The sequence below is a fragment of the Apis mellifera genome, linkage group LG14 (genome assembly GCF_003254395.2).
Source record: "Apis mellifera strain DH4 linkage group LG14, Amel_HAv3.1, whole genome shotgun sequence".
Classification (NCBI taxonomy): Eukaryota; Metazoa; Arthropoda; class Insecta; order Hymenoptera; family Apidae; genus Apis; species Apis mellifera.
Genome location: NC_037651.1, coordinates 7528453 through 7553522, shown reverse-complemented (window position 1 = coordinate 7553522; position 25070 = coordinate 7528453). Strand labels below are relative to the sequence as shown.

Sequence of the window (25070 nt, the reverse complement as noted above, 5' to 3'; positions counted from 1 at the left end):
AGACAATCGGCCGACTCTCGTCCGATTTCCGGGACGACATTCTATCTCCGCCTATCTTCTGACCCTTAATTTCTATCGTGAGATCGAGATTACGAGGTAAATGAAAAAAGATCTCGCGTTATACACATTAAATGTACAGTTACGTAAGAGTCCCAATTTCGAAAAGATTAGACGGCAGGTTGTAAAAGGAAAATTTTACATTTTGGCGAAATTGAAACGGGTATTGGAATGAAAAATTCGAGTTTCGAATTGAAGAGAAAAGAAATTGTTAAGAAAGCTTGGCACCGTGTGTCACTTGAGAGGAGAATGTTACAAAACGTGTTCGTAACATGTTTCAAAGATCCCGCCGAATATCGGTTAAGGATCGAAGAAAAGGAAAAAGTTTTAAAGTACTCGCTCGAAGGAGAAAGACTCGTTGTATCGTAGGAAATTGGAAAATTGGAAAACGTTAAGGAGAGAAAAGTGGAAAAAGGCGGATGATATTTCGTTACGAACGAGCACCTTCCATACATGTTGTAACATAAATGGGGAAATATAAGTTGGAAAATTACTGCCTTCCTGGAAAAAAGTCTGGTATCGGTATCGGGGAATCTGCAAAGTGACTCGGTAGTACTGCTTAAGTGCCGTGATTGCACGATGAACAGATCCACACAGATCCGAGACTATAACTCACTTCTCTATTGTGAGTCTCTTCGTGCAAGTTTTTTGCAATTACGCGAATCGGAGGGGACGTTCTTTGAAAAATTCTTCATTTTTTTTTTTCCTTTCCTTTTTTCTTTATTCGTTTCTCTCGCGACACGAATAGTATCCCGAAACTGTATGAAGTAACTTTAGATTTCTTAATTCTTAAGTGGATTTTTAACGGTTTTTTTTTTCTTAAAGGAATTTTAAAAAAAGGAACTGGTAATTTTCGAATACCGCGAGTTCGTAATCTTCCGGATGAAAAGGGGAACGCGAACGGTCTTTAACAATTTCTTTGTTCTATTATATAAAAACGAAAAAAAAATAATAATCTTATTATAAATATTATTTACTAACAGTTTCATCTACGATAAATTTATTCTCTTCCGGAAATTAATTACACCGATTAAATACGTATTTGGTTGGTTCAACCGCACGTTAGATCGCGGTTATAAATGATTTATAAGACGAATTACAATTTATCATTAGCACACCGTGAACAATTTGTAATCCTTCTAAACATCCCGACACTTTGTCCAAATAGAAAAGACGTATCTTCTCCATTCTCCGTTTCCAGATTCCCGTTCTTCCCGTTTAAAGTCGAATCGATCCCTCGGTTCGAAATATAAAGTATCGTTGCGTTTCCCTGGTCGAGGGCCGGTCAATTTCTATCCATAATGGTTGAAAAATGATCGCGTTCGCACGCGAGAGCGCGGTGCTCGTGCACAGTTTAGCCAGCACGGTAGGTAGATTCCACGCGTGGAAGAAACAGGAGCACCGGCCACCACACGTTATAAATATTGATCGTGCGTGCCAAGACTCCCGCTTGAAATTATCTCGGGCATCGCGAGGATCGATCACGTTTGTTAATCACGTTCCTTCTCGCCGACAGGTAGCCGCTGTCGAGCGCTATAACACGACCACCTGTGCCAGCCTCGTCCTCTTCCTCTAATCCCTCCTCCACCCCTTCCCTCCTTAATCGTTATTCGCCACCTCCCCGCGTCGTTTAACCGATATTATTAGCGAAATTTTATAAGTCAAGTGGTTTTACGAGTTATACCAATACCGATGAATTCTCTCCTCTCCGTGTTACGTAGTAATAAAACTTGTCCGATAAAACAGGAAAATTCCCTGCCTACTCTTGGTAAATCGTGCAAATTACAACGTGTAGCTTAATTGTCCCGTTTTAAGAGGTGTGAGAAGGACAGGGCGAGAGTTTCCGGAAATTGTGAAACTTTGCATGCGAATGGCGAGATGGATTCGAAACACGGAGGTAATAATTAGAAATTCAGAAGGCAGCGTATCGATCACGTTGTAACGAAATTGCTTGATCAAATTTTTCGTGTTCACGAATCGTGTTCGTTTCTTTTTTTTCCCTTTTTTCGAACGAGATTAATGTATCGAGAGATGGTCGATCGAATAAAATCGTTAGATCGAATCGAGCAAAGTTCTGCCGCGGTTTTCACGTTCGACGATCATGAGAACTCGTCCGCTAGGCTACTTTGCACGGAATTAGCATATGCTGATTCTGAATTTTTAAGGCGCCGTTTGACAGATGGAATCGCGAATATTCGCGAAGGAGGAAATTCTGGTTCTGTGAGAAAGTCGGGGCGAAAGCAATTAGCTACGATTCCATCTTAATAAACCGTTAATTAGACGAACGATATGTCTTTGGAACGATTTTTCTCTCGTGAGAAACGCGCGTATACGCGCGTTTTAATAAAACGAAACGTTAGCCACGCGGTGTTTACTTTCATCCACGCGTTGTTGCTTGGAAATTAATTAGGATCGTGAATGAAATAGGACCCCGTGTTAACAATAGACGCGGTAATGTAAAAGCGTGTTCTTCGAACTGTTGTGAGAACTGGGTAATTTCGAGCAATTAACGAAAACGGAACGTTAATATGCGCATCCGATTTAACGGTAAGGAGAAGCTCGTGAAAAGAGAAGAGAATTTATGAGAATTTCGTCAGGGAAAGGCTCTGAAATTTTTGTTTTCATGCCTCGAATATCATTCGGAACGTTTCTTTTTTTTTTTTTCTGGTTCGAGAGATTGAAAAGAATTTAACGGATTGTTCAGATTTTGCTAAAAATTCAACAATATCAATACTTACGTCGAGTAAAAAGAAGATTTAATAATCGAAATTCCAGAAATTTTCAAATATTATATACCAAAGATCGGTAACGCATCGTCACCTATCGATTCAAAATCTATTGGTTGGTTCGGGAATAGTTTATCGCGATATCGTTATTAACGAATACGTCGAACGTGAATAATTATTCGAGAATGGTTGTTCCGATCGTACGCGAGATAACGAAACGATTCGTTTTCCAAACGTATTCTGCCTCCAGAACTGGCTCTCACCATGGGAAATGGACAATTAGTTTGGAAGCCGGTTACGGAGAAAAGTAAAAGTCGCGAGCGCATCGCTAATATAGATTAGAAATTCGCGATGGAACGTTTATCCCGGTTAAAAAGGATAATTAAGCCCGTGTTGCGTTTACGCGCGAGGAGGATTATACCCGTGTTACGAAAGTGGAAAGGAACGAGGCTGTAGGCGTGCGGTGCGTGCCGCGTATTAATTCCTGTATAATCGGGTGTATATCTCGTTCGCTATTTTTCACCATCGTTCGCCCTAATCGGAATAATGCCTTAACTGGATCGTGTAATGGCCTCCCCACCGAATACCAATTATTTCACAAATAAACGTAGTTGCACGATTTTTAACGTTTAAACGATCCTTTTGCGTTACTCACTTCGCTGCCAAACCCTTTTTTTTTTTTCTTCTTCGTTTACTCGGCAAAAACTCGGCTTCGATCGCATTAGATCCGATTAATATTGGATAGTGAGCATTTCATCGGCAGTGCAAAACCTATCTCTTAGAACCGTATCTCCGATATATACGATTATATATCCACCTATAATTTTATTTTAATTTAATTTTATCTTTGAACGTGTGCAAGTAACGAAACTAAATATATACAGAATCAAGTGCAATTGCGATTGAAAAGTTCATTCCTCTCTTTCCGGATACGAGAGAAGTTGCAGAATCGGGGGATTCGAATTTCAAGGATTTATCTCTCTCGGCTCTCGATCTTCCTTCCTCTTAGTTTTCCTCCGTGATTCTGTAAGGAAGGAACGTTTCCGTCACGCTTACAATCGGATAAAATCGAGAGCATTCCGTACACGCGTCACGTTCCCCACGCTTTTAATCTCTTTGTAATCTGTCGGGGTGTTCGTGGAGGCTGGCGAGGAACAAGGCAACTTGCTAGTCCGCTTACACGGTTAACTGTAAATGTGTGCTTGTATTTGTCCGCGTGTATCTTCATTCCACGATGGGATGAAACTATCGCTTCTTTGGCCACCATGTTCGAAGTAACAGGTTTTACAAACGAGGATTTATCCGTGGAAAAAATATCGTAAATGCTGAATTCTTCGAGTCTCCGCATTATACGCGTTAATGAGGTGCCAAGATGATTAATTTTTGATTAATTTCATTGTTTATCGATCCTTTCACCATCGCTTCGAGATCGATGTTGATTCGATGAAATTTATATTCCCGATTCCTTGATATGCCATGAAATTAGGAATATTAAAAACCATTTATATGTTTATATTTGTTAATTCATATATGCATCGATATCGCAAAGATAATTGCTAAATAATTCCCAATAAAGGAATATAACGAATCGAGCTGATTGGCCGAAAACGATTATCTTGTAACGTTTTGTATTGCTTTTATCGAGGAATCCATTTAAAATTGATCGATACCAGTTTTAAAAAATTTCTCAATTTTTAACGAGAGAATTCTTCAGAAAAAAAAACAGTTATCCCTGATGAATTTAATCGTGAATTTAGTTGCCATATATGTATCTCGTTTGTCTCAGATTTTTGTAACTCGATAAAAAATATCCTGTTATCGTTAAATCGATCGCTTTACTTTGAACAATTTTTAGCTCTAACGATTTATAAAATGTTGCGTGTTTGGATAAAATCGAAGAGACAATTAGATCATGATAGATGTTAATTCGATGTGTGCGACGACCCACATATACTTCTGAGATTGACGTTTCAAGGAAACGTTGAAATTAATGTAGCATCGACGACAATCGTTTATGGTCTCGCATTTGTCGATCGCCACGAGATGAAAAAAATTCTGAGCAATTTGTGTGAGTCAACGACTGATTAATACGCGATAAGAACTACGCCGTAAGAAGAGCGATCTTTTCTCGAATCGTTCAACGAAGAAAAGAATCTCGCTGAGAAGATCATGGAGAATTTCTAATAAATCACAGATATGCGTCGAAAGTGTCCGTAATTGATCGAAAGTACTATATAGTCAGAAAAATTCGAAATAGTTTACGGCTTAAAAAGAAAGTTTAATCTATTTTTACGAAAGAAGCTTCCATTCGGTCACAGTCGATTAAGACCGTAATTATTAATAGTTGTGAGAATTTTTTTGTTGATAGGAGCAGATAAACCTCGATATATGGATATACCGAATAAAAAACTCGTTGGGATCGTTCGATTCGCTTTCCATCATGAATCGTGATCCACCCACCTTTTTAATCCCGTGTAATGGATACGAGAAGAACATCCACTTTCTTGCCACTGTGCTCGAATCGTCTATTCGTCATAAGACGATTCCACACGGTATCGTATGATTGATTGATGAAAAACTAGCGGATCGAGTTAAGCGGATCCTATGTATCGAGTAAAAAAGAAAAGTCGATTGATCGATAATCGTGAATCTCGTTATCAAGTTGACGAATAGCTAATTTCGCGAGACAACTTTCACGACTTTTTTTTTAGGTTAAAGTTTTCTGTCTCTAGGAACCGGTAAACTTTCGAATACTTTCGTCAAACTTACGGATGAAATCGAGATTGCAACGGATGTAAAACAAATTAGAATGAAGTTGTAAACATCCGTTGAAATTTTCAATGTTGCATGCGCTTGGAAAGTATCGGTACAGTTTACTTTTTATTATCGAACGATTGAAAGTAAGATCTAAAGATCCACTTGGATACGTATTATTATAGTAACTACATTATTTTCGAGGTGTCAATTATGCATAATTATTAGTCACTGTTAATAATAAATTTTCGAAGCTTCAGGTATCTCGAAAATACGTATTTTAACTGATAAAATCGTCAATTTTAATAAAAACAAAAAAGGATGCGAAATTGCCTTGGAATTGATCTTGCGTGATGATCGAAATTTATCAGATGAACGAAAGAAAAAAAAAAAAAAAGATACAGGTGAACAATTGTTTAGAGAAATTCGTGTAATTGTGCTCCTCTATGATTTTTTTATTCCACATGAGAAGAAAATAGACCGAAGAATATTGTGGAAGAGAGTATAAATTATCATGAGTATAAATTATCAATTTCTCTTGTTCGAAATCTCGCGATTATATCGGAATAGCGTTAACGCGAGTCCTGTTTTCGAGGAAAACGTAGAAAAAGTGTGAATAATAACGGCGAATAATGTAGAAACGAATCACAGGTACAGGAACATCCATTTAGTTTTATCCAAGAGAGCGTAATGACTGACCGTGTGTTTTGAAGACAATTAACCTATTTCTTCTGTGATCTCTTTCTGTCAGCTGGTTAAAAACACGTAGCATGAAATTCTCGTAATTGAAACGTCGTTCGTCACTCAGAAATTGTAGCGAGAAAGTTCACTTCTAAATGAAAGAATTGCGTATGGAAGGAACAACATATCTATTTGGGAATCGTTAACGAACACATTCGTACAACGTAATAATATTTCTGGAAATAATTGAAATTTTTAGATGCAAATATTAAATATGTACATTTCCGGGAAATTTATTCCATGAATACATTCATCTTCTCCCAATGACAAACGTTTATCGAAAGATCATATTTTACATTCTCATTTCATATTCGAGTGTAGAAGTAATATATTTTCTTCTAAAAAATTTATTTCTTGTTAATCGTGTAAATATTATTAGATGGGGAAGTAATATATTCAAGCTGGTTACAATTTCTGCGAATGATCTCGCTTCTCGTTACATTCGTGCCAAGATTTTAAATTTTTATGGGATTAAGAGGAGGACAATGAGATTCGATTGAGTTGATGAAACAATCATTGCACGTTGGTGCAGTATTTCACGTAAAAAGAAGAAAAAGTAACGGTGAGCAGGTTCAGCCAGAAATGCAAGCAGGATGAAAGTGATTTTTTTTAGAAATCTTGGCAATCGATCTTGCCAAACTGTCAAGTCTATAAGACGCTCTATCTTGACGTGTGGGAAGCAATTGAACTACATCTTTTTTTGCAAAACATTAAATTTTATTTATAAACGTATTAGAACAATACAAAATTATAAATTTATTTAAACAATAAAGAAATTAATTTTATTCGTAAACTTATTAAAAAAAATACCTATTTTTGAATTAAAATTCCATTTTTTCGTCTGAAAAATAAAATAACGAATTAACGAAAAGCACGACTATATACGTTAAATATATATGTTAAATATAAAAAGTTAATGAATGCTTACCGTTTTCCTTGAGCCTTTGTTCCTTTCTTTCTACCTCCATGTTCCTTAGAAATTCTTGAAAAATATGCAATGACTTATTAAGACTGGTTTTTTTATAATCCTTTATTCTCTTTGTATTCAAATCATAAGTCTCCTGTTCGGTTTTATCTTTCAGATCGTATTCATTTATTTCTTCGATCAACGTTTTAATTGTTGGAACTTTATCGGGATGAAATTTATCCACCGTGTTCGCGGTGAATGGAATACAAACTTTACCAGTTTTCGGATGAATACAGAAAGGAGATTTCAGAAGATGATTCATTCCTTTGCTGACGGCTATATCTAATCTCGGATAAGAGTATTGCAGCATTATTTCTTCTACCAAATGACGATATTGATACCATTTTTTGTCTCCCTAATGTCACGTATTTAACATCAAATTATTTTTATGAAAAATTGATAGAACTTTACAAATATTATAAGTACCGTAGTCTTTTTGCTTCTAATATGTTTAACAAATACATTCCATCTATCCTTGCTAGAATTGCATTGGCCGAAAAGTGATTTTAGTTCTTGTTTAATTTCATCGTCGTTAAATATCTGTAGAAACTTTTCCACTCCATCATCTGTTCCTAATATGTTTTGTTCTTCTATACAAAATGGAACAAAGACAGCTTCTATTGTTTCCAATGCACGTCTAAAATTATATAAAATTCTTTTTTAAATACTTATTGAAAAAAATTGAAATTGAGTTTAATTTATATAACTATTACATACTTAATGGAATGATGTATTTTATCTCCAGGTAAATTTACTTTTTTCTTCATATATTCACCACCATCTATAATTTGTAAATATTCTGCTACTGCACCACGTTCTCTTGCAGTTAAAGTACGTGCACAAGGATCGCATACCCAACAATGGATACCTCTTCTGCCAGAGAATACCCATAAAATGTGTTTGTATCCAAAATCCGCTAAAATATTTTATTTAAATTTAATATATATATACAAGATTTTTAATACTTAATTATTATTTACTTACATCTTAAAGCAGTATCTAAAATTTTACAAGCCAATGCCATAAATTTCCAACAACTTGCACAAATATCTGCACCACTACAACATGTCCTTATTTCGTCGTAATCGGTCATATCTATGTCAAATACTAGTTCTTTTTCAACAGGATGAAAATTTGTACCTCTCATTTTTTGCTCTTTTGGACTAAATATAGAAAAGGATAAAAAATTAATTAATAAGGATTAAACAATTATTAATTTTGTTAATTATATACTGTATTACCTGTAATTATATACTGCTCCTACATCTATTTTAACAGGAAGAAGTCTTCTGATTTGAAGTTCTAATTCTTTCACATTTTTAAATGATTGGAAACGAATGTAAACATCTCCTTGTAAAGTGAATGAAAATTCTCTGTTGTTAAACGTATTCACTATAAAAATACAAACACTTTAATAGTAACGTTAATCAATACTAATTAAAACTTAAAAGTAAAATATTTAAAATAAATTATTTGTTCGTTTTGCTTCAATATATATCGAAAATATTGATATGATTGATTGTAATACCATTTCCGTAACTAAGCCAACGATAATAATCGTGAAAAGGAAATAATCTTGCATAATACGTCGGCAAAAGATCACCCAAATTTTCCAATTCTTCCATTCTATTTATATTTTATAAGAAACTTGACAGATACACAATTGTCTTAAGCTAGATAGACTTTTTTCTTAGTATTCGAAAGATATTATTGTGACTACACTATGGCGGGAAAACGAACCATGAAACAAAGATTTTGAAGACTACCTACCTATCATTATAAAACTGGATTTACATATGATACTGTAAAGACCATAAACTATACGAAAAATGGCTCGAATTTTAAATAATTTTTTTTTCCATCACAAATTTAAAAGAAAATTAATAAGAATGCTAATTGATATGAGTTTTTTTTTTTTTATAAAAGTACTTTTATTAATTTCTGAAAGTACTTTTGCAAGAATTTTTAGACTTAAATTTTGGGAAGAAAAAACACATCGGAAAAATATAATGATTGTAACATTTTATTCTCTGTCTGATGTCGTTACACGTATATTGAATTAAATTTAGAGTGTAATACCTTTAACCCTTTTACATACGTGCAAAAATAGAATTGTTCTATTTTTGAATGAACATTAGTGGTAGGAATGTATCGTTCAACTTATCTAAATAAAAATCGTGGTCGATGCTTCTTCGGCATCGATATCGATAATAATCGTCCTTATACGTGTAAGCAATTACAATTCTTTGGAAGAACGACAATATTTCTAAATGCGCAAAATTTCGCTATTCCGTGAAAGAAAAAGCCGGATTTTATATCTTCATTTATTATTCTATGTGCGCGTTTGTCTTCTTCCAGAAATTTAGTCCAAGTGAAAGAGAAGATTAACATAAGTACGAACTATAAAACAAACGATTAATCGTGTCGATATATTTATTTACAATTCGCTATGTTTTATATGGACGTTATTTCACTAGTCACGTATAAAGTAAAAATTAATAATTTAATTAAGAAACGTAAGAAATTGATTAAAACGAAGTGAGGAATATATATCGAAAAGTTTGAAAAAAAAAAAAAAAAAAAAAAGAAAAAAAGAATAAGAAATATATCAGGATGTAACAAACTAAATTTATGATACAGTCTTGAGACCTGGTGTCGATAACACGCAGTTTTCATTTAAATAGATTTCACTCGAGGTTGGCATAGTTAACGCATTTATGTTTTATTTGCATTTCGCAAATTTCTCGTGAGATATGATATTAAATTAATTATTTAACACTGCGATACCCGAGCCCTCATGTACGATGAAAATTATCCTTTGGATAATCGAATCTATCACGCATTTAAAGGATGGAAACATATATGCTATACGCATTTGTTTATGTATATAATATATGTGTATAAACAAATTCTTTATCAACTTATTACTTATAATTTACTACTATACTTCTGTAAATATCATCTTTTGTGTACAGTAGTACAGAATTAAAAATCGTATCTTTTAAAATTAAAGCTACGATATATTTCTTTTATTATATCTATATAATATAATAATAATAATAATATATGTATATCTTTCTGTATGTGTGTCGTTTTGACAATTCGTATAATGACTATTTACAAATTTTATTTCTCTCTTATCATCGGCAACATCAATAATAACTGTAAAACTCTCATAATAAATTCTCCTTATAAATAGATAAATCTTAAATATCATTCAATCGATAAAAACTCTTGAAAAATCATCTAAAGACGATCAATACCTAACTATGACGGTGTGCAGTTGACTATAACAGACAAAGTGAGTGATGAAAAAATCAAGTTTGTGAAATTCATTCACTGATAGAATATATATAAAATTATCGATGAGTAAAAGCACGAATGAACTACAGTATATGAATATGGGGGATAGCTTCGATGATATAACGCTAAAAATATGCGAGAAGAAGAGGAAAATATAGAAGAGCACGTGTGATTTCGATAAACTCTTAAAAGTATAGACTTACACGAAAATTCCTAATCCCATTGCTAGTGAAAAATATCGACCGATTGTTTAAAATATGCTAGTTGAACGGATTCTCATTAATCTCTAGAAAATATTCACGCAGAAAAATTAATTAAAAAACTACAGAATTCTATTCTCTTTTGTGTATGTTTCTCGTCGGAGTGAGTTTTATTCAATTAGTTAACCCTTTATGATTTTCCATTTAGAAGAGATCGAATTAAAAGAGAATGCATGGTTCAAAATAATTTAGGATCTTCGAAAACTTTCGATAACCGTGTATCGATGAAAAAACGTATCAGTTTATTTTTATAAACTCCATTCAAATCATCTCTAGATCCTTTGATTATTCTGAACAACTTCTATTTAAAAAATTTGTTTTTTTAAATAGGTTATTTCATGATTTATAATTTCCTTTCCCCAAGAATATTTTCAAGAAATGTCACGCATCAACAATATATAAACAGATCCAATCGCAAAGGGTTACAAATGATAGAAAAATATAATATCGTGACAATTGGTTCTCTCCAATTTATTTATTGTTCCTGAGGAACTTTTAGAAGGACAGTTCTCATCCCTTCCGAATCAGAAATATTAATCTTCAGCTCGTTGGTCAATGCTTCGAGCTTATCCACCACTTTTTTGACATTCTTTTGCCCGCCTGGATTCGGTGGTGGCCAAACATCGTCCAACGGTGGCTCGATGTATTTCCTGTTCGATTTCATCGTCACTTCCTGCCTTCCGCAAAGCGTTCCTCCGATATGGTCGGAAGACAAGATGCATTTCGGTGGAGAATCCGTGTCCATGCGAGGACGTTTATAGAGGGGTGGCTGAATCGTAGGGCTGTAATCGTGATCCAAAAGGCCCTCCACTTCCTGCAGCAATTCCTCGCTATATTGCTGCAATTCCTCGTCCATCAGCTGTTTCGTGTAGAGTAACGTTCGAGAACGACCTGGAAAGCATAATGTTAATAATATTAATAATTTGAACAATCGTGAAACAGATTCGGGCAAGTTTCCAAAATTTTCTGCTTTTTCGAGTAAAATTTTTTTTTTTATACTCATGCTTTGGAACTGTGGTTATCGTATTTATCGCATTTCGTATTATCGTGCATGCAAAGTAATTATCTCGGACGGCTTACAACGGCAGAACGAAAATACATTGCATACGTTGTTTGATTTAAGCGGTTTTGATTTAATTGATTTCGTAATGGACACGAAAAACTGGTTACGAGGCATTTCACGTACAAGTGAACGATCCTAAGGTATTAGTCTTTGAATTTTAACGAAGGTCAATGACTTCATAGGGTTCTCATTGTACTTTCTAAAAAAAGGAAACGAGAATCATCTTGACAAGTTACGAATGAAAGTTATAAGTTGAGAAATTGATGGAAATTGATAACGTTACAATTTAAGGCAAAAAAGGAGTGGAATAAAGCGAATGGGCATTTTGAAGAAAGTAATTAAAAGATTACAGTTCGATGAGAACGATCGTTCTGTTCTGGCATCGAGAAAGGATCAGAATTTTCTTGTCTTCGTTTAGAAAGTAGTTGAACAACTTCTGTTCGCTCTTCTGTACCCTACTCCGGTTTCACCGATATTCATATCGAACCCATACCCGATTGATTTCGAAACATCATGTTTGTTCTTTTATCGAAATTTATCATAAACTTCTGATAAAAAACTATGTGAAGTTGTAATTCACTTTTTAATATTCTCTTGCACGATAATTTATCATAATTTATAATCAATTAGTGAATTAATAGGTTAAACAAGGCTTAGATTTTGTTTTACAACTTTATTAATAATATTACTGGATTAAAATAATCAAATCATTTTGATAAGTTTGTTGCGTCGTAGATTCGAGAATATAAAGCAAAATTGGTTTCGTAATCTAAAATACCGTGTCTTGTTACTTTTTTTTTTTGTGACATTCTGTTATTGGAATTTGCTGTTCTAGCATTCGATGAAGCAAATTCAATTGTCGGAGGAATTATCAAAATCGAGTAAAATAAAATAAATTAAGTTTCTATGAAGTTTCTAAATGTTTTTATATCCTATCCCATAAATATGAATCATAATTATGAACGATTACATAAAATATTTACCTAACATCGTCCAATTATCTGGTCTTATCATATTCGATGATAATGAATGTTTATTAAAGTTTTCTGTTTCGTTTCTCACCTACACGTTCAAATAACTAATATTTAATCAACGGAAATATAAATATTTATGATAAGAGATATCGTTTAAAGTTTAGCGTATCAATTTTTACTCCTTGATGTCATTCTGCAGACATTCTGATGAAATATTGAAAATATTACAGATATTAAAAAAATATCCTCGACGATCGCAGACAAATTTTATTGATGAAATAATTTTATTTTCAAACGAGTTTTGACCTGTTTTAAGATATATATATATATATATATATATATATATATATGTATAAAAGAACACTCGATCGTTTCGTTTTTTAAACCAATAAAAAACTCGACTGTACGAGGCCAAGGTACAACATCCATAGGTTGAAAGCAACGCGAGGAAAAAATAAAATGTTTTAACAGGGCTATGCCTTTCACGATTCCATAGGGTTCAACGTTCCCTCAAGTATCAAACTCATTCAACTTGTGTTGTGCAACCGCTAATGTAACGGTTCGACAAAATGTGATGCCGGTTATGATGTTATAATTGTCGAATAATACATATAAAATTAACTCTATAGAGAAATAGAAATCTGAAGAGTTTACTAATCTGGAAAGATCTTTGATAGATTATTACATAGAAAATAAAGTCAAGATCTATAAAATCGTTATTATTTTTTAAAAAGAATAAAATAAAAGATATCCATTGATATGTGTGGACGTTTCATATTTAATTAAAATGATTTCATAAGATAGTGAGAAGATAGCGATATCTGTTTATTTCTTCGAAATAATTATTTCAAAATATGCGCTCATTTTGTAAATAGATAACTAATGAATAATTTTCTCCAGTTTTAATAAAAAGAATTTTAACTCGAATTTTAATAACAAAAAACACACGATCTGCTCGTAAACGAGAGATGAAACGAGTAATCGGACTTACCCGCCAAAGGTGGCATTTTCTCCGGCTGTTCCTGCTCTTGCGTGAGTTCATTGTTTGAATTGGAGTGTGGCCGAAGATTCGGCACAGCGACCAGGGCCAACGAGAGCAACAAAACCATTAGACAAGTGGCAGGCTGGGCGCTCTTGTTGCCTTTTTGCAACAGTGCTTGCAACCTCTTCAGCTGGCCGGCCAGGCTCTGATTCTGCGACTGAAGCGCCTTGATACGTTTCAACAGTGTCATATTCTCCTCGGTACACTGCTTCACCCGATCCTCCAACCCGTCCACGTACTCCTTTTTCCTCTTCCGCGAGTCTTGAGCGGAAATTTTATTGCGAATCTTGCGCCTGATCCTCTTCAATTCCCTTTCCTCGTGCTTCGTCAACGGATAATGTGTAGGCAGGGTGATACCTTCTTTTTGGAGCAGACGTTTCTCCTCCGCGTTCAGTTTTAGCCTCGGATACGGGGAATCCGATTCCGAGACCTCGTCGCTCGAATTGCAACCCTTCTCGCTACTGGAATCTTCTTTGAATTCTTGTTTGATGTTCATCTGATGTAGATCGGTCGGAAAGAAAGAGAGGGAAACGCGTGAAATTTTATATATAAACCGTGACAACGATTAAGTTTTTGTTTTAATTTTTTTTTGAAGAAGAAAACATTGAAGAAGGATTTTGTACATATACACGATTCATATAGCCTGAATTACCTGAACTGGTTTGTTAATGATGTTGGCCTGGTTGATCTTGAACCCTTTGAGATTTCTAGCCTGAGAAGCGTTGATGATCTTGATGGTTCTCACTTCTTTCATGTCTTTCAAGCTCACTGGCAGTAGGATCGATCTTGGATTACCGGAACCCATCGGTGTAACGCGTATCAATTGTCTGATATTCCGTTTCCCATTGCACGTGATATTGCGCACATTTATCGTGTTATTTTCCGGAGATGCAACGTGAATCTGTTGAGGCTTCGGTGTTTTCTCTAAAAAGAAACGAAAAAAATTTATTTCTCTTCTCGCTGTTTTTCACGGATGGAACTTTGGAAATTTTTAATCTAGGAATCTCGATTTATTCGTGATATAAATGTTATTCGTGTTGTTTTTAAATATATTATTTGGTTAAAATCTCTGGTTAAATAGATATTATCGGTTCGTTCAAGTTCGTGTAAAACATTTGCTCAAAGGCCGTATTCCAGGTGTAAATTCATCGATCCTTTAGGAAAGGAAAAATCCAGCCAATTTCTTACCTAAATCGATAACCGGTTGCTCCGTTACAATTGTCGTATTAGCATCTATCACGGTGTTAGTCGGGTTCACCACAGCCACGAGGGTGTGTTCCACGTCCATTTCTTCGGCTACATCCATGGCGGGTGAACCAATATTAGAACTAACCACCGATCTGACAGGACTATCTATACTGGCCATCGATTGATTAGGACTGCCCAACGAATCAAAATCCATGATATTCTGAGGACTGCTCATCTCAGAATTACTCATCTCCACTTGATCCTCCTCGATCGGCAGAAGCGGGCTTAATTGTTGCTCGCAAGAGAGACTCAGCGCGCTCGACAGCCCGCTGTCCGACGAGGAAGAAGGGATCGCGTCTAAATCATTATCGATCAAGTTGAATTGATTATCCTCCAGCTTGAAAATAGAGTCCAGAAAATCGTCTGGATTGGTTGGCCATTCCTCCGCCTTGAAAAGCAAACGGAGAACAGAATGGAAATTATTTTAAGATATTTACTTAGTGTAGCGCGAGCCATGATATAATTAGATTTTAAATTAATTCCTCCGAGGTTTGAAAGTTCTTTATGGAAGATGTACCATTTACTATGTGACTAATAGTGACAACACAAAATATCTCGGATACAATGTAAAATATTGGTTAAGTATATACAGCTAAATCTTTTTTTTTTTTTTTTTTATCAAGAAAATAGCATGAATTATCGCGATATCTATGACTAATGACTTTATATACACTCATATTTTTAACTTCCAATAGGCAAGGCCAATCTCTTATTTGTTTTTCAACATCAGAAGTTTGCTCGATGCTACGTGAAGAGAATCACGGGTGCGTGCAGTTTGTTTTGAATGGTACTTTTACTTGGCTGCAGCCGTTCTCTTTAATTTCTACTCCACATATAGCGTTCCATTTAGATCGGGTCTATATCGATCCGATGAATATGCATCGCGATAAAACGATCTCAGTTTTCGCAGAGCACGACATGGACAAGTTGTTCAACTTCTATTATCAATATGAATATTACTCATTTTATATTTCTAATAAGAAGATTGTGTGCGTTGCACGCGATAGAATGTCATCGTTACGAAATGCCAACGATGTCGCGTTTGCAACGGATCTAAAGATTTAGAATGGAAATAACAAGCTTTGCTAATGCGTGCTCCACTTAGATATCTGGATGAAAGTTAGCTTAATCGGCTTGGCGAAGCTTGAAAAATGGTCGAGGCGCTTGTCGCTCGGCTCGCGATGAATCGAGCATTTGCCCAATGTCGAGTAACCTAGTTTCCAAGCACAAGAGGAATGGTAAATATAGTCAAGCGTGGAAACACTGGTTCGCTCGAATTTTACGATTTCACTGGTATATATCTCTTAAATCGCGAATAAAGAGAAAATTGAAAGGAATTAAAAAAACGAATCATTCTAAATAATTGTTTGGTACATTCAAATGTTAATTAACTTTATATATAAATTATTTGCGTATATATATATACATATATTATCAATGTAATCGTTTCAGGTTTATGATTTTCATATAGAATTTTCATTTTTACGTAAGTTGTGTGTATTTATGAATATCACGATTTTTTTATTTTTCAGAGTTTCATGATTTTTTTTTTTTAAACAGGTATTTAAACAGGTTTATATCGATCAATATTCAAGAATACAACATTTACTGTTTCTGATGAATTATTCCATATTCTTTGAATTAAAAATAAATTGTGATCTCATGCAAGATGTTTCTATGTTTATTCTAAATTTAGAATTCTCTGTGAGACTTTTTCTTGTTATAATTGACAGATGTTGGCCTTATGTTTGAAATAAAAAGAGAGATAAAAAGAGAAATAAAAATTAAATAAAGCATTGAAAAATAGTCTTCCTTCGTTTACAGAAACGAATGAAATAAAAATCAAAAATGTTTCTCCACCTTTATAGAAATTTTTTATTAAACTTTAAACTTCTGTTCAATCTTTAAGTTTATTATAAGAAATAATTACACAGATGCAAGAATTTGCATGCGCATTTGTGTATACAAACGGATTAAGTTTCATTGTTTCGAAAAAAAAGTGGTCAGAATTTTTTAGATTATTCATATGGAGTCCCGTAACGTAACGGTACTTTTTGTTCGAAGGTCGTTCGCCATGACGAATGCTTGCATTCTCGTTTCGATTCTGCATAAATAACATTTATCTCCATTATAAAAACATTATATATCAATTAGAATAAGAATTATTTATATAGAATTACCTAGAATTAAGAAAAAGAATTATATATTAATTATTTAATTTTAATTAATTAATTTAATCGATTCTTTTCAGATTTAAAGATCGTTTGTAAACAAATATCCTTTTTATTTTTTATGAGATATAAAATATATAATTGTTTATCGAAGATATTTCAATATGGCGGCTACCACACAGAGCACGTGCATTAGACCATTCCATATGTTACAAAAAATATATGGTTATATAATAACAATATCCGCATACATTTCCCAGTTAATATAAAAAAACGGAGATCGAATAAATTTTATAACTTCTTGAAAAAGATTAAAAAAAAAAAAAACAATAATAGTTTTCTTTTCTTTTCGATTTCTTTATATTTTATAAATCATTCGATCATTGATAAGTTATGTTTTTTATTATTATATTTCATTGTTATATATTGTATGTATTAATTATTTTAAGATGATAAATTATTTGTTAAAACATTATAATCTGCAAATAACAAACGACAAATATTCATGTACATTGACACGTGGGTATGCCATATGTTAACAAGTATTAATAATGAATAACAGGAACTTATAGTTAATCATTATCGTAATTTACAACTGTTACCGTAAATATTCGATATCATGTCAATTTTCCTTTTATGTTTCGGTTATGATTAACTATAATTCTATAATATTCTCTATACGGATCGCTTCGTGGCCTGTTGAGCGTAATTGAATATAATGGTTAGTAATGAAAGAGATGGTCGGTCCATCCTCTCGTTAGTCGTATGAAGAATTAAAGACGCGATGAAAGTAGCACAGATCGTGATGAAATATAATAGCATCGCTTTTTGCGTTTCAAGCGTATTAGAATTTTTCATCTAGAGCTCTCTAGATTTGCTTAGAGTTTACTAAGTTTAAATTATTAGTGAATAATAATAGAGAAACAAATGCATAGCTTGAAACGATCTGTCTAAACGATTTGTTTATATGACAAAATATGAAATTTTTTCACATGCCGGTCTTCGCATATTTTCAATATTCATCGATAACATTGCGTAAAATATCGAGTCGATCTTTGAAGGTTTCGCCAGCTTTAGGAATTATTCATTGTATTAACATTCTTGATAACAAGCTGCAATAGAATTCATTTTTAATTTGAAAAACATTTCGTCTATCTTTATCAGGAAATCAGATTTTGCTGAAATTTATATTCATATATTCTTATATTCTTCTTACATACATGGGCATTTTTCCATATGTATATCGAATTTTCAATTACATAAAAGAGACCTATTTTCGCGTGTGATATTCCGGGAACTTGGGAAGCGCGATATTAACGAGCCAGCCACTTTATCCAATTCCTCGATTGACTTTCCTCGATTAATCACGATTATTTTTGTATAACCTTTCAACCAAGAAACTATTCAAACTATAGTTCATCGAAACCTGCTTCCAGTTATTCCTATAGTTCCTTTCATATTCGTATGTAAAAAGAAACTAGTTTTCTTGGAGTCGCGAAAGAACTCGTTCGAAAGTAAGTAATTATTGGAAAGAAAAGAAAAGCTAAATAACAGAAATGTGATAAAAGCGTGCATCAGAAACTCACCGTGATGGCGTCATCGTTGTAGCTCTGATCTATGAAAGGTTCGTCCTTAACGTCGCCTTTTAGGAAAGCGTCTTCTCTTGGGAAGAGGAAATCCATCAGGTTGATATCTGTAGACGACATCCCTCGTTGGTTATCAATCGTACACTTTACGTGTATATGTTTATTACATAGAATGCACTGCAATCACTACGTTTCCATTAAAAAAAACACTTTAGGCACTGCACCAACGTTACACTCAGACACAATAAAGCGCATCAGGCAACTAACGGAGGAAAGGAACCCGTCACGGACAGTCGGACAGACATTCGGCCTCTTCGCCCCACCCTGAGGCTCTTATTGCTCACCAAGTGAGTGAGAGAGCACCTTTCGAAATTGGCTGCTATTTTTTACCTTCAACATTTGCGCCTAATGTCCATTCAAATCACTCACAATGCTTCTTTAAACATATCGAGCAATTTTTACTATTATATGCCAGCTTCAATATACCAGTACTGCAATAAACTGTTTATTTTATTCGAAGATAGCGCAAATGTTCGATTTATGGCACGATATTGTCAATTGAACTGCCAGCGTGGCAATAACTACGTCACGGAAGCTTATGATTTTCCGACAAAATGATTGGTCGAGAGAACTTCTGGCAAGTGATAGGTCGATAGATCGGATAGGCGGTAACAGGGTTGAATCTCGCGCATTTTGAATTTTACTTTGTAAATTACGCTTTGAGAAAAATTTAAATTTCATTCGAAAATTGAATTTAAAATTGAAAGTTTGATTTCGAGAATTTATATTCGAAAGGAGAATCGATGGATATATTTAAGATGTGGATAAGATTGAATATGAAGATTAAATAAAATGAAAAATTGAATAACAATTTAAAATCCTAAAGATATTGTTAAAAACAAAGTTATATTTTGTCCTTGATATTGCATCAGACTGATTAATTTAAACTGTGTGAAAATGCACGACGCATTTCATATAGAATGTTGAGTCATAGATTAAAATTGGAAGAACATCATTGAAAAATAATTTTTTTAATTACAATAAAAGAAATTATAATTGTTTATCTTTCTTTATATAACAAATTTTTGCATAAAAAGGTTATAAAATATTAAAAACTTATTTCATAATCTTTAAAATTTATACTTTTTTATATTATATATATAATAAAATTATTGAAATTGTTTACTTCAGAAAAATTTCATTTTATTTTTATTATTTATACAATTTTATTTTATATGTATCATTATGTAAAAGTTTCAGTCTTGGAAAGTTATATATGTAATAGTTCTTGAAGCGAAAAATTCTTCATTTTTTTTATAATTTAAAAAATTTCTTGTGAATGCCTTCTTTAGATTCAGATTATATACATTTGTCTCTGTAAGAAATAGATTTTGTTAGATCTTATAACATATAAATTATATTAATATTAAAATAAATTAAAATATTTTATAACTAAATTTTGTACAAAATACGTACATAGTATATTACACGTACATAAACAAAAAAATAAAACAATCCAATTGCTGTTAGAATTACTAGTAATGTTATGAAGCTCCATCCTGGCCATGTAAAAAATGTAGTAGTATGGACTAATAACCTTCTTCTTGTGCAGACACCCATTGTTTCAATCATTCGATTTCTTTTAGTCAATCCTGACATAAACTTCTTAATTTAATCGAGATTAGTAGAAAATCTGATAATGTATCATAGTTTATAATTTTTAAAAATTCATGAAATTTAAAATAAATTGTGGAAAAAGAATCCGCTTTAAAAGATGTACTCAATTGAAAACATGTTTTATATATTTTGTTATAAACTGTATATACAGAAAATTTTATTGAAATGAATTCAATGAATTATCGGTAACTATTTAATTTGACATTTATAAAAAATATGAAGGAGGGAATATATTAAACATCGATTATTTATTTGAAGTGAGTAGAGATTTGCGTTTAATTTTGAAATTCTAATAGTAGATATAATTTTATGCAATTGCCAATAGTGGCAATCCTGTTTAACAGTAACACCATGACGCTGATCATGGCGGCTGTAGAAAAGTTATGGTGTGAAAATGGCTTGGAAATATGTCAACTATGGTAGTTTATTAATGAAATCAATTTTTTTTATATGAGGTATACAAAATGATAATTTGAAAATGAAAGATTAATATTTGTTTTTAATGATTACTTTTAATTAAATACAGATTATTTTACATTCTTATGTAGTTTTTAGGTTATATACATTGATTCATTATAATCATTTTATAATGAATATATATACAAATATATATTTTTTTACTTTATACTATTATTTACTTTATACTTTACACTATTTTACGATTATATTGACTCATTACAATCATTTTATTTTAATGAAATAAAAATTACAAATTTATTTTAATGAAATAAAAAGTGATTCTTGTGACAAAATTAATTATTAATATTGATGTACAGATGTTGCTTAAATAAGAGGAATTATGTGTAATCTCCTAACATCAGTTATGGAGACTAAAGTAACAAGTAAGACCAGCAGTTTGAAAGCTCTTTTGTTACGAGCATGGAGAGAACGTTGGAGTGATTTACAATGGGGTATTAATATTAAAACTGTAAGTAATATATAGATTATAGAAATAATATAGATTATCTATTGTGCATTTCCATAAAAATTTTTCATATATCATATCATTTTCAGATTTTACCTAGAGGTGTAAGTGGAGATGTATATAATTTAGCAGACTGCATATTGCAGCAAGCATTAGTAGGACTTGGACCAAATCAATTAGTATTATCATATCTAAAACATTCTTTAAGTTCTCAGGTATATATAATTTAATAAAATATAATTAAATATAATTCAATAAAATATTATTAATTTATTGACTTAATATTTATATATATAAATTTATATATAATTTTTAGTTGGTCTCCTATGCCGCTGTATTACAACGAATAAGCAAATATGATGCATTTCATAAACCCCATTGCATTCTAAGTCTTTTAGAATTTTTAGAATCCATTCAAATAGGAATTACATGCCGTGGTAAGCCAGAGGAAGATCTTTTGGCTGCTGCAGTATTATCCATAGTAAATTGGTTACTGCAATGTTATTTACATACTCTAACAAAAATGCCTCAAAACAATCCATTAACTCCACAACCAACAGAATTAATGGACAAACCTGCTAGTATATTAAAACAGATGCTTAGTTCTGATTTTCTGTGTGCTATGATGTATTTAGCAAAATATGATGATAAAGATTTGTACATAGAAGTTGTAAAAAAGTGCCAAGAAATTGAAGCTCTATTGAAAACTAGTAGCCTAAAGTCTTCTATTCAAATTGAAGATTCTTTAAAGAAACTGTGCAATTTAGAGGATGATTGTTTAACTCTATCTCACGAAATGTCACAAATGGAATCTATAACTCATTGTCTGCAACCTTTATTTGCTGTTCAAGTGTTATTAAATCCTAGCACAGAAACTTCTGTATTTGTTAACCAGATGCTGATGGTCCAAAGACTTAAAAATTATACAAATACAAGATTATATTGTGAAATAATCCGTGCGTGTTTAATGTGCTTACACAATGTTACAAGTACAATCAATGAATCGCAATGGGGTGCTTTTACTTTTTTAAAAGTACCTCTTATATTAAAAGAATTACATGTAGCACATTCAAATGCAGATGATAAATTAGAATATTCACAAGATATTCTAGATGCATTCGAATTATTACTCCAATTCACTCCACTTCTCGATATAGTAGATACTGCGTGTTCTTGTAATAGTGTAGAATGTTTGCTTAATGCTCTGCAGAAAGTAAACTTAGTCACGGAAAAGCAAACTAAACATTTAAGTAGCAGAAGAGAAGGTGTTACCGCGAATTTACAAAAATTAGAAATTTCTATAGCCACATCTTCAATTCCTAAAGTAATTGTACGTGCAGAGCCGACTTTATCGGGTATTTTAAAAACTCTTAACGCAGATTACACAAAGATTCACGAGGCATTGCTTAGCATGTTATATCAAGTTTTAACAGGAAATAGTTTTGAACTTATATTAGCAGTAGCTACTGTAGAAGGAAAACTTAAAACTTTTGTTACCAAATTAATTAAGTTCAATGAATGCAGTAAGCAAATTAATGAACCTGTTCCACCAAAGACTGCAGCAAAAAGAGCGATGTTATTCGATATATCATTTCTTATGCTATGTTCTATAGTTCAAACTTATGGATCTGATGTAAGTTTCATTTGATTGCATCTAATGTTAAATAAAGATTTTTTTTTCATTCATTATAAATTAATAATTTTTATATCTTTTGTAGGCTGTATTAGAAGAAGGGGAAGGAGATTCCTTTTTTGAACAATGGGTACGTGAATATATGCCCGAACGAAATCAACCAAAGTCTCCCCAAAAAATGTTACAAAATATTGATCCTGCAAGAGTAGATGCATTATTAGCACAAATCAATTCTCCAGATCCTGATTTGAAATCTAGCAATATAAAATGGCATATCGCGTGTCAATCTGCTATGGGTGCTGTAAAAGAGCTTCTCTGCGCGTGGGAAAGTGATGTACTTGGAGCAAGTGACGTTAAAAGAGCTCTGGATGGTTTACGTGCAACTGCTTGCTGTTTACCAGTCTGTGCGGCAGCTTGGCTTTGTGCACATATGAGTATTACTCATCAAGATGCTCTTTTAAAACCTTTGAATATGGTACAACATTTCTTAACACCACTCCCTGGTGATGAAATGCAGGATAATCTCAAAGAATTGTAAGTGCGCGAATAAATAATTTTTTAAGATACTTTAAATTATTTAATTAAATTAAGTTTGCCTCTTAGATCAAGTTTGATGTCTCAAATCATTCGCAAAATGCAATATGATGTTCATCCACCTACCCAATCGAAAACGAAAGTGCTTTCAATGTCTCACAGGTATTATATTAAAATTTCTATTAATTAATAAAATTTTTACATTTGTTATAGTTTTTATTTTTTGATAGTATTATATCAAGACAACCTATATTGGAACAATTGGAAACTGTGTGGGGAAACATAAATCAGCGAGGTTGGATAAATATTCAAGCGACACAATCTTTAGAATCTTTATTAAATACTGGTGGTTCTTTATGGTTTGTAACAAATATAGTAAAAGAAGTATTGAAATATCGGTATCAAGAGGAATTGGATCAAGCAGTAGATTTAGCGTTTGCCATTTTTCATCTTGATATCGAGAACTGTACCTTAGATCTCATCAACCATATCATTCCACAATATTTATATAATTCATTACAGTAAGATTTTATTTATATTACAAATATATTTTGTAAATATATTAAATAATTTCATTTTTTTCGGTGCATTTATTGAATTTATATGTTTAAATGAATTTTTACAGGAGTGAAGAACTCGTAGAACCACAATCTTCAGTGTTAGCAAAGTTATGCGTATATTGTATATTTTCTACATTAGAGTACAATAATTCGAGTCCTTGTCGAGGAAACAATAGAAAACGAGTACGTCGGGATTTAGACGCGGAAGAACTCGATGCTCTTGGTGTACCTGCGAATAAAATTTTACGATTAAACGAAGCTGGAGATACCAATCCTATATTTGGCTCACAAAGTCCACAAGCTCAAGGATCGACCAATGGGCAGAAATCAGTTGTGTTGAGAGATCCTCTTCTGTCAGCATTAAATGGATTGTTTACTATATTCTCGTTCCTAGCTGGTAGAGACGGTGAAGTGTCTCAACAAACTCATTTTATACTTCAATTTCTACGTTTAATGGTACAATGTGGAAAAGATAGGACTCGTATTGTATTACAGGGAATGCCGCAAACATTAGTAAGCTTTAATGCATATATATCTATTTTTTTTACTTTAATTTGGTAATGATTAAAAGATAATGTTTTGATTTTTGATTTTTTTATTTAAGGTACCTTGCCTTTTGAAAGCATTACCCGAATTGTTTACAACTGATATTCTACTAAGATTTTACGACATTCAGACAGCAGTTGGAAGAAAAGCAACGGCACGTGACTTGTGTATGCTGAGAAATATCAATCTAAAACCTTCGAAATAATTTTAGATGGATATTTAATTTAAACAATAGTGAGATATTGATTGTATAATTATTTTCAAATACATGAATTTAATAGGAAATTAATTTAAATATTTTCT

General features: G+C 32.7%; 3 protein-coding genes across 8 annotated transcripts; 1 reads left to right on the top strand and 2 right to left on the bottom strand.

Moving 5' to 3' along the window:
- Nucleotides 1–6733: 6733 nt before the first annotated feature.
- On the bottom strand, nucleotides 6734–8999 carry LOC726227 (DNA primase small subunit). The gene is made up of 7 exons (XM_026444922.1): nucleotides 8774–8999; nucleotides 8487–8637; nucleotides 8230–8408; nucleotides 7963–8161; nucleotides 7672–7882; nucleotides 7207–7600; nucleotides 6734–7119 (listed from the first exon to the last, which is right to left on the bottom strand). The coding sequence occupies exons 1-7, from the start codon at nucleotides 8868–8870 to the stop codon at nucleotides 7100–7102; spliced, it is 1251 nt and encodes a 416-aa protein (XP_026300707.1). The 5' UTR covers nucleotides 8871–8999; the 3' UTR covers nucleotides 6734–7099.
- Nucleotides 9000–9250: 251 nt separating this feature from the next.
- Nucleotides 9251–19475, bottom strand: LOC726184. The gene is made up of 5 exons (XM_001121941.4): nucleotides 18893–19475; nucleotides 15076–15523; nucleotides 14540–14811; nucleotides 13837–14383; nucleotides 9251–11699 (listed from the first exon to the last, which is right to left on the bottom strand). The coding sequence occupies exons 1-5, from the start codon at nucleotides 19010–19012 to the stop codon at nucleotides 11284–11286; spliced, it is 1803 nt and encodes a 600-aa protein (XP_001121941.2). The 5' UTR covers nucleotides 19013–19475; the 3' UTR covers nucleotides 9251–11283.
- A 1294-nt stretch (nucleotides 19476–20769) lies between these two features.
- On the top strand, nucleotides 20770–25056 carry LOC408458 (mediator of RNA polymerase II transcription subunit 24). 6 transcript variants are annotated; one of them, XM_026445156.1, is made up of 9 exons: nucleotides 20770–20826; nucleotides 21346–21497; nucleotides 21584–21709; nucleotides 21811–23127; nucleotides 23213–23661; nucleotides 23719–23823; nucleotides 23892–24182; nucleotides 24287–24734; nucleotides 24826–25056. In XM_026445156.1, exons 2-9 carry the CDS (start codon nucleotides 21369–21371, stop codon nucleotides 24970–24972), a joined length of 3012 nt encoding a protein of 1003 aa, XP_026300941.1. In that variant the 5' UTR covers nucleotides 20770–20826; nucleotides 21346–21368; the 3' UTR covers nucleotides 24973–25056. The 6 variants fall into 6 exon arrangements, with proteins under 6 accessions (XP_026300941.1, XP_026300942.1, XP_006563024.1 ...); XM_026445157.1 differs by lacking the exon at nucleotides 20770–20826 and adding an exon at nucleotides 20874–21024 and having other exon boundaries at nucleotides 23892–24020; XM_006562961.3 differs by lacking the exon at nucleotides 20770–20826 and adding an exon at nucleotides 20875–21024 and having other exon boundaries at nucleotides 23731–23823; nucleotides 23892–24020.
- Nucleotides 25057–25070: the final 14 nt, after the last annotated feature.

What these genes read in the sequence shown, in the direction of transcription:
- LOC726227 (XM_026444922.1), bottom strand. Translation starts at nt 8,870, where the DNA reads ATGGAAGAATTGGAAAATTTGGGTGATCTTTTGCCGACGTATTATGCA. An exon ending in TTGGCTTAGTTACGGAAATG is followed by an intron (nt 8,638 to 8,773) that starts GTATTACAATCA and finishes GTATTTTTATAG; the next exon opens with TGAATACGTTTAACAACAGA. An exon ending in TTAGAAGCAAAAAGACTACG is followed by an intron (nt 7,601 to 7,671) that starts GTACTTATAATA and finishes ACGTGACATTAG; the next exon opens with GGAGACAAAAAATGGTATCA.
- LOC726184 (XM_001121941.4), bottom strand. Translation starts at nt 19,012, where the DNA reads ATGTCGTCTACAGATATCAACCTGATGGATTTCCTCTTCCCAAGAGAA. An exon ending in TCATTAACAAACCAGTTCAG is followed by an intron (nt 14,384 to 14,539) that starts GTAATTCAGGCT and finishes GATCTACATCAG; the next exon opens with ATGAACATCAAACAAGAATT. An exon ending in GAAAATGCCACCTTTGGCGG is followed by an intron (nt 11,700 to 13,836) that starts GTAAGTCCGATT and finishes TATGCTTTCCAG; the next exon opens with GTCGTTCTCGAACGTTACTC.
- LOC408458 (XM_026445156.1), top strand. Translation starts at nt 21,369, where the DNA reads ATGTGTAATCTCCTAACATCAGTTATGGAGACTAAAGTAACAAGTAAG. An exon ending in TATTTATATAATTCATTACA is followed by an intron (nt 24,183 to 24,286) that starts GTAAGATTTTAT and finishes GAATTTTTACAG; the next exon opens with GAGTGAAGAACTCGTAGAAC. An exon ending in AGGGAATGCCGCAAACATTA is followed by an intron (nt 24,735 to 24,825) that starts GTAAGCTTTAAT and finishes TTTTTATTTAAG; the next exon opens with GTACCTTGCCTTTTGAAAGC.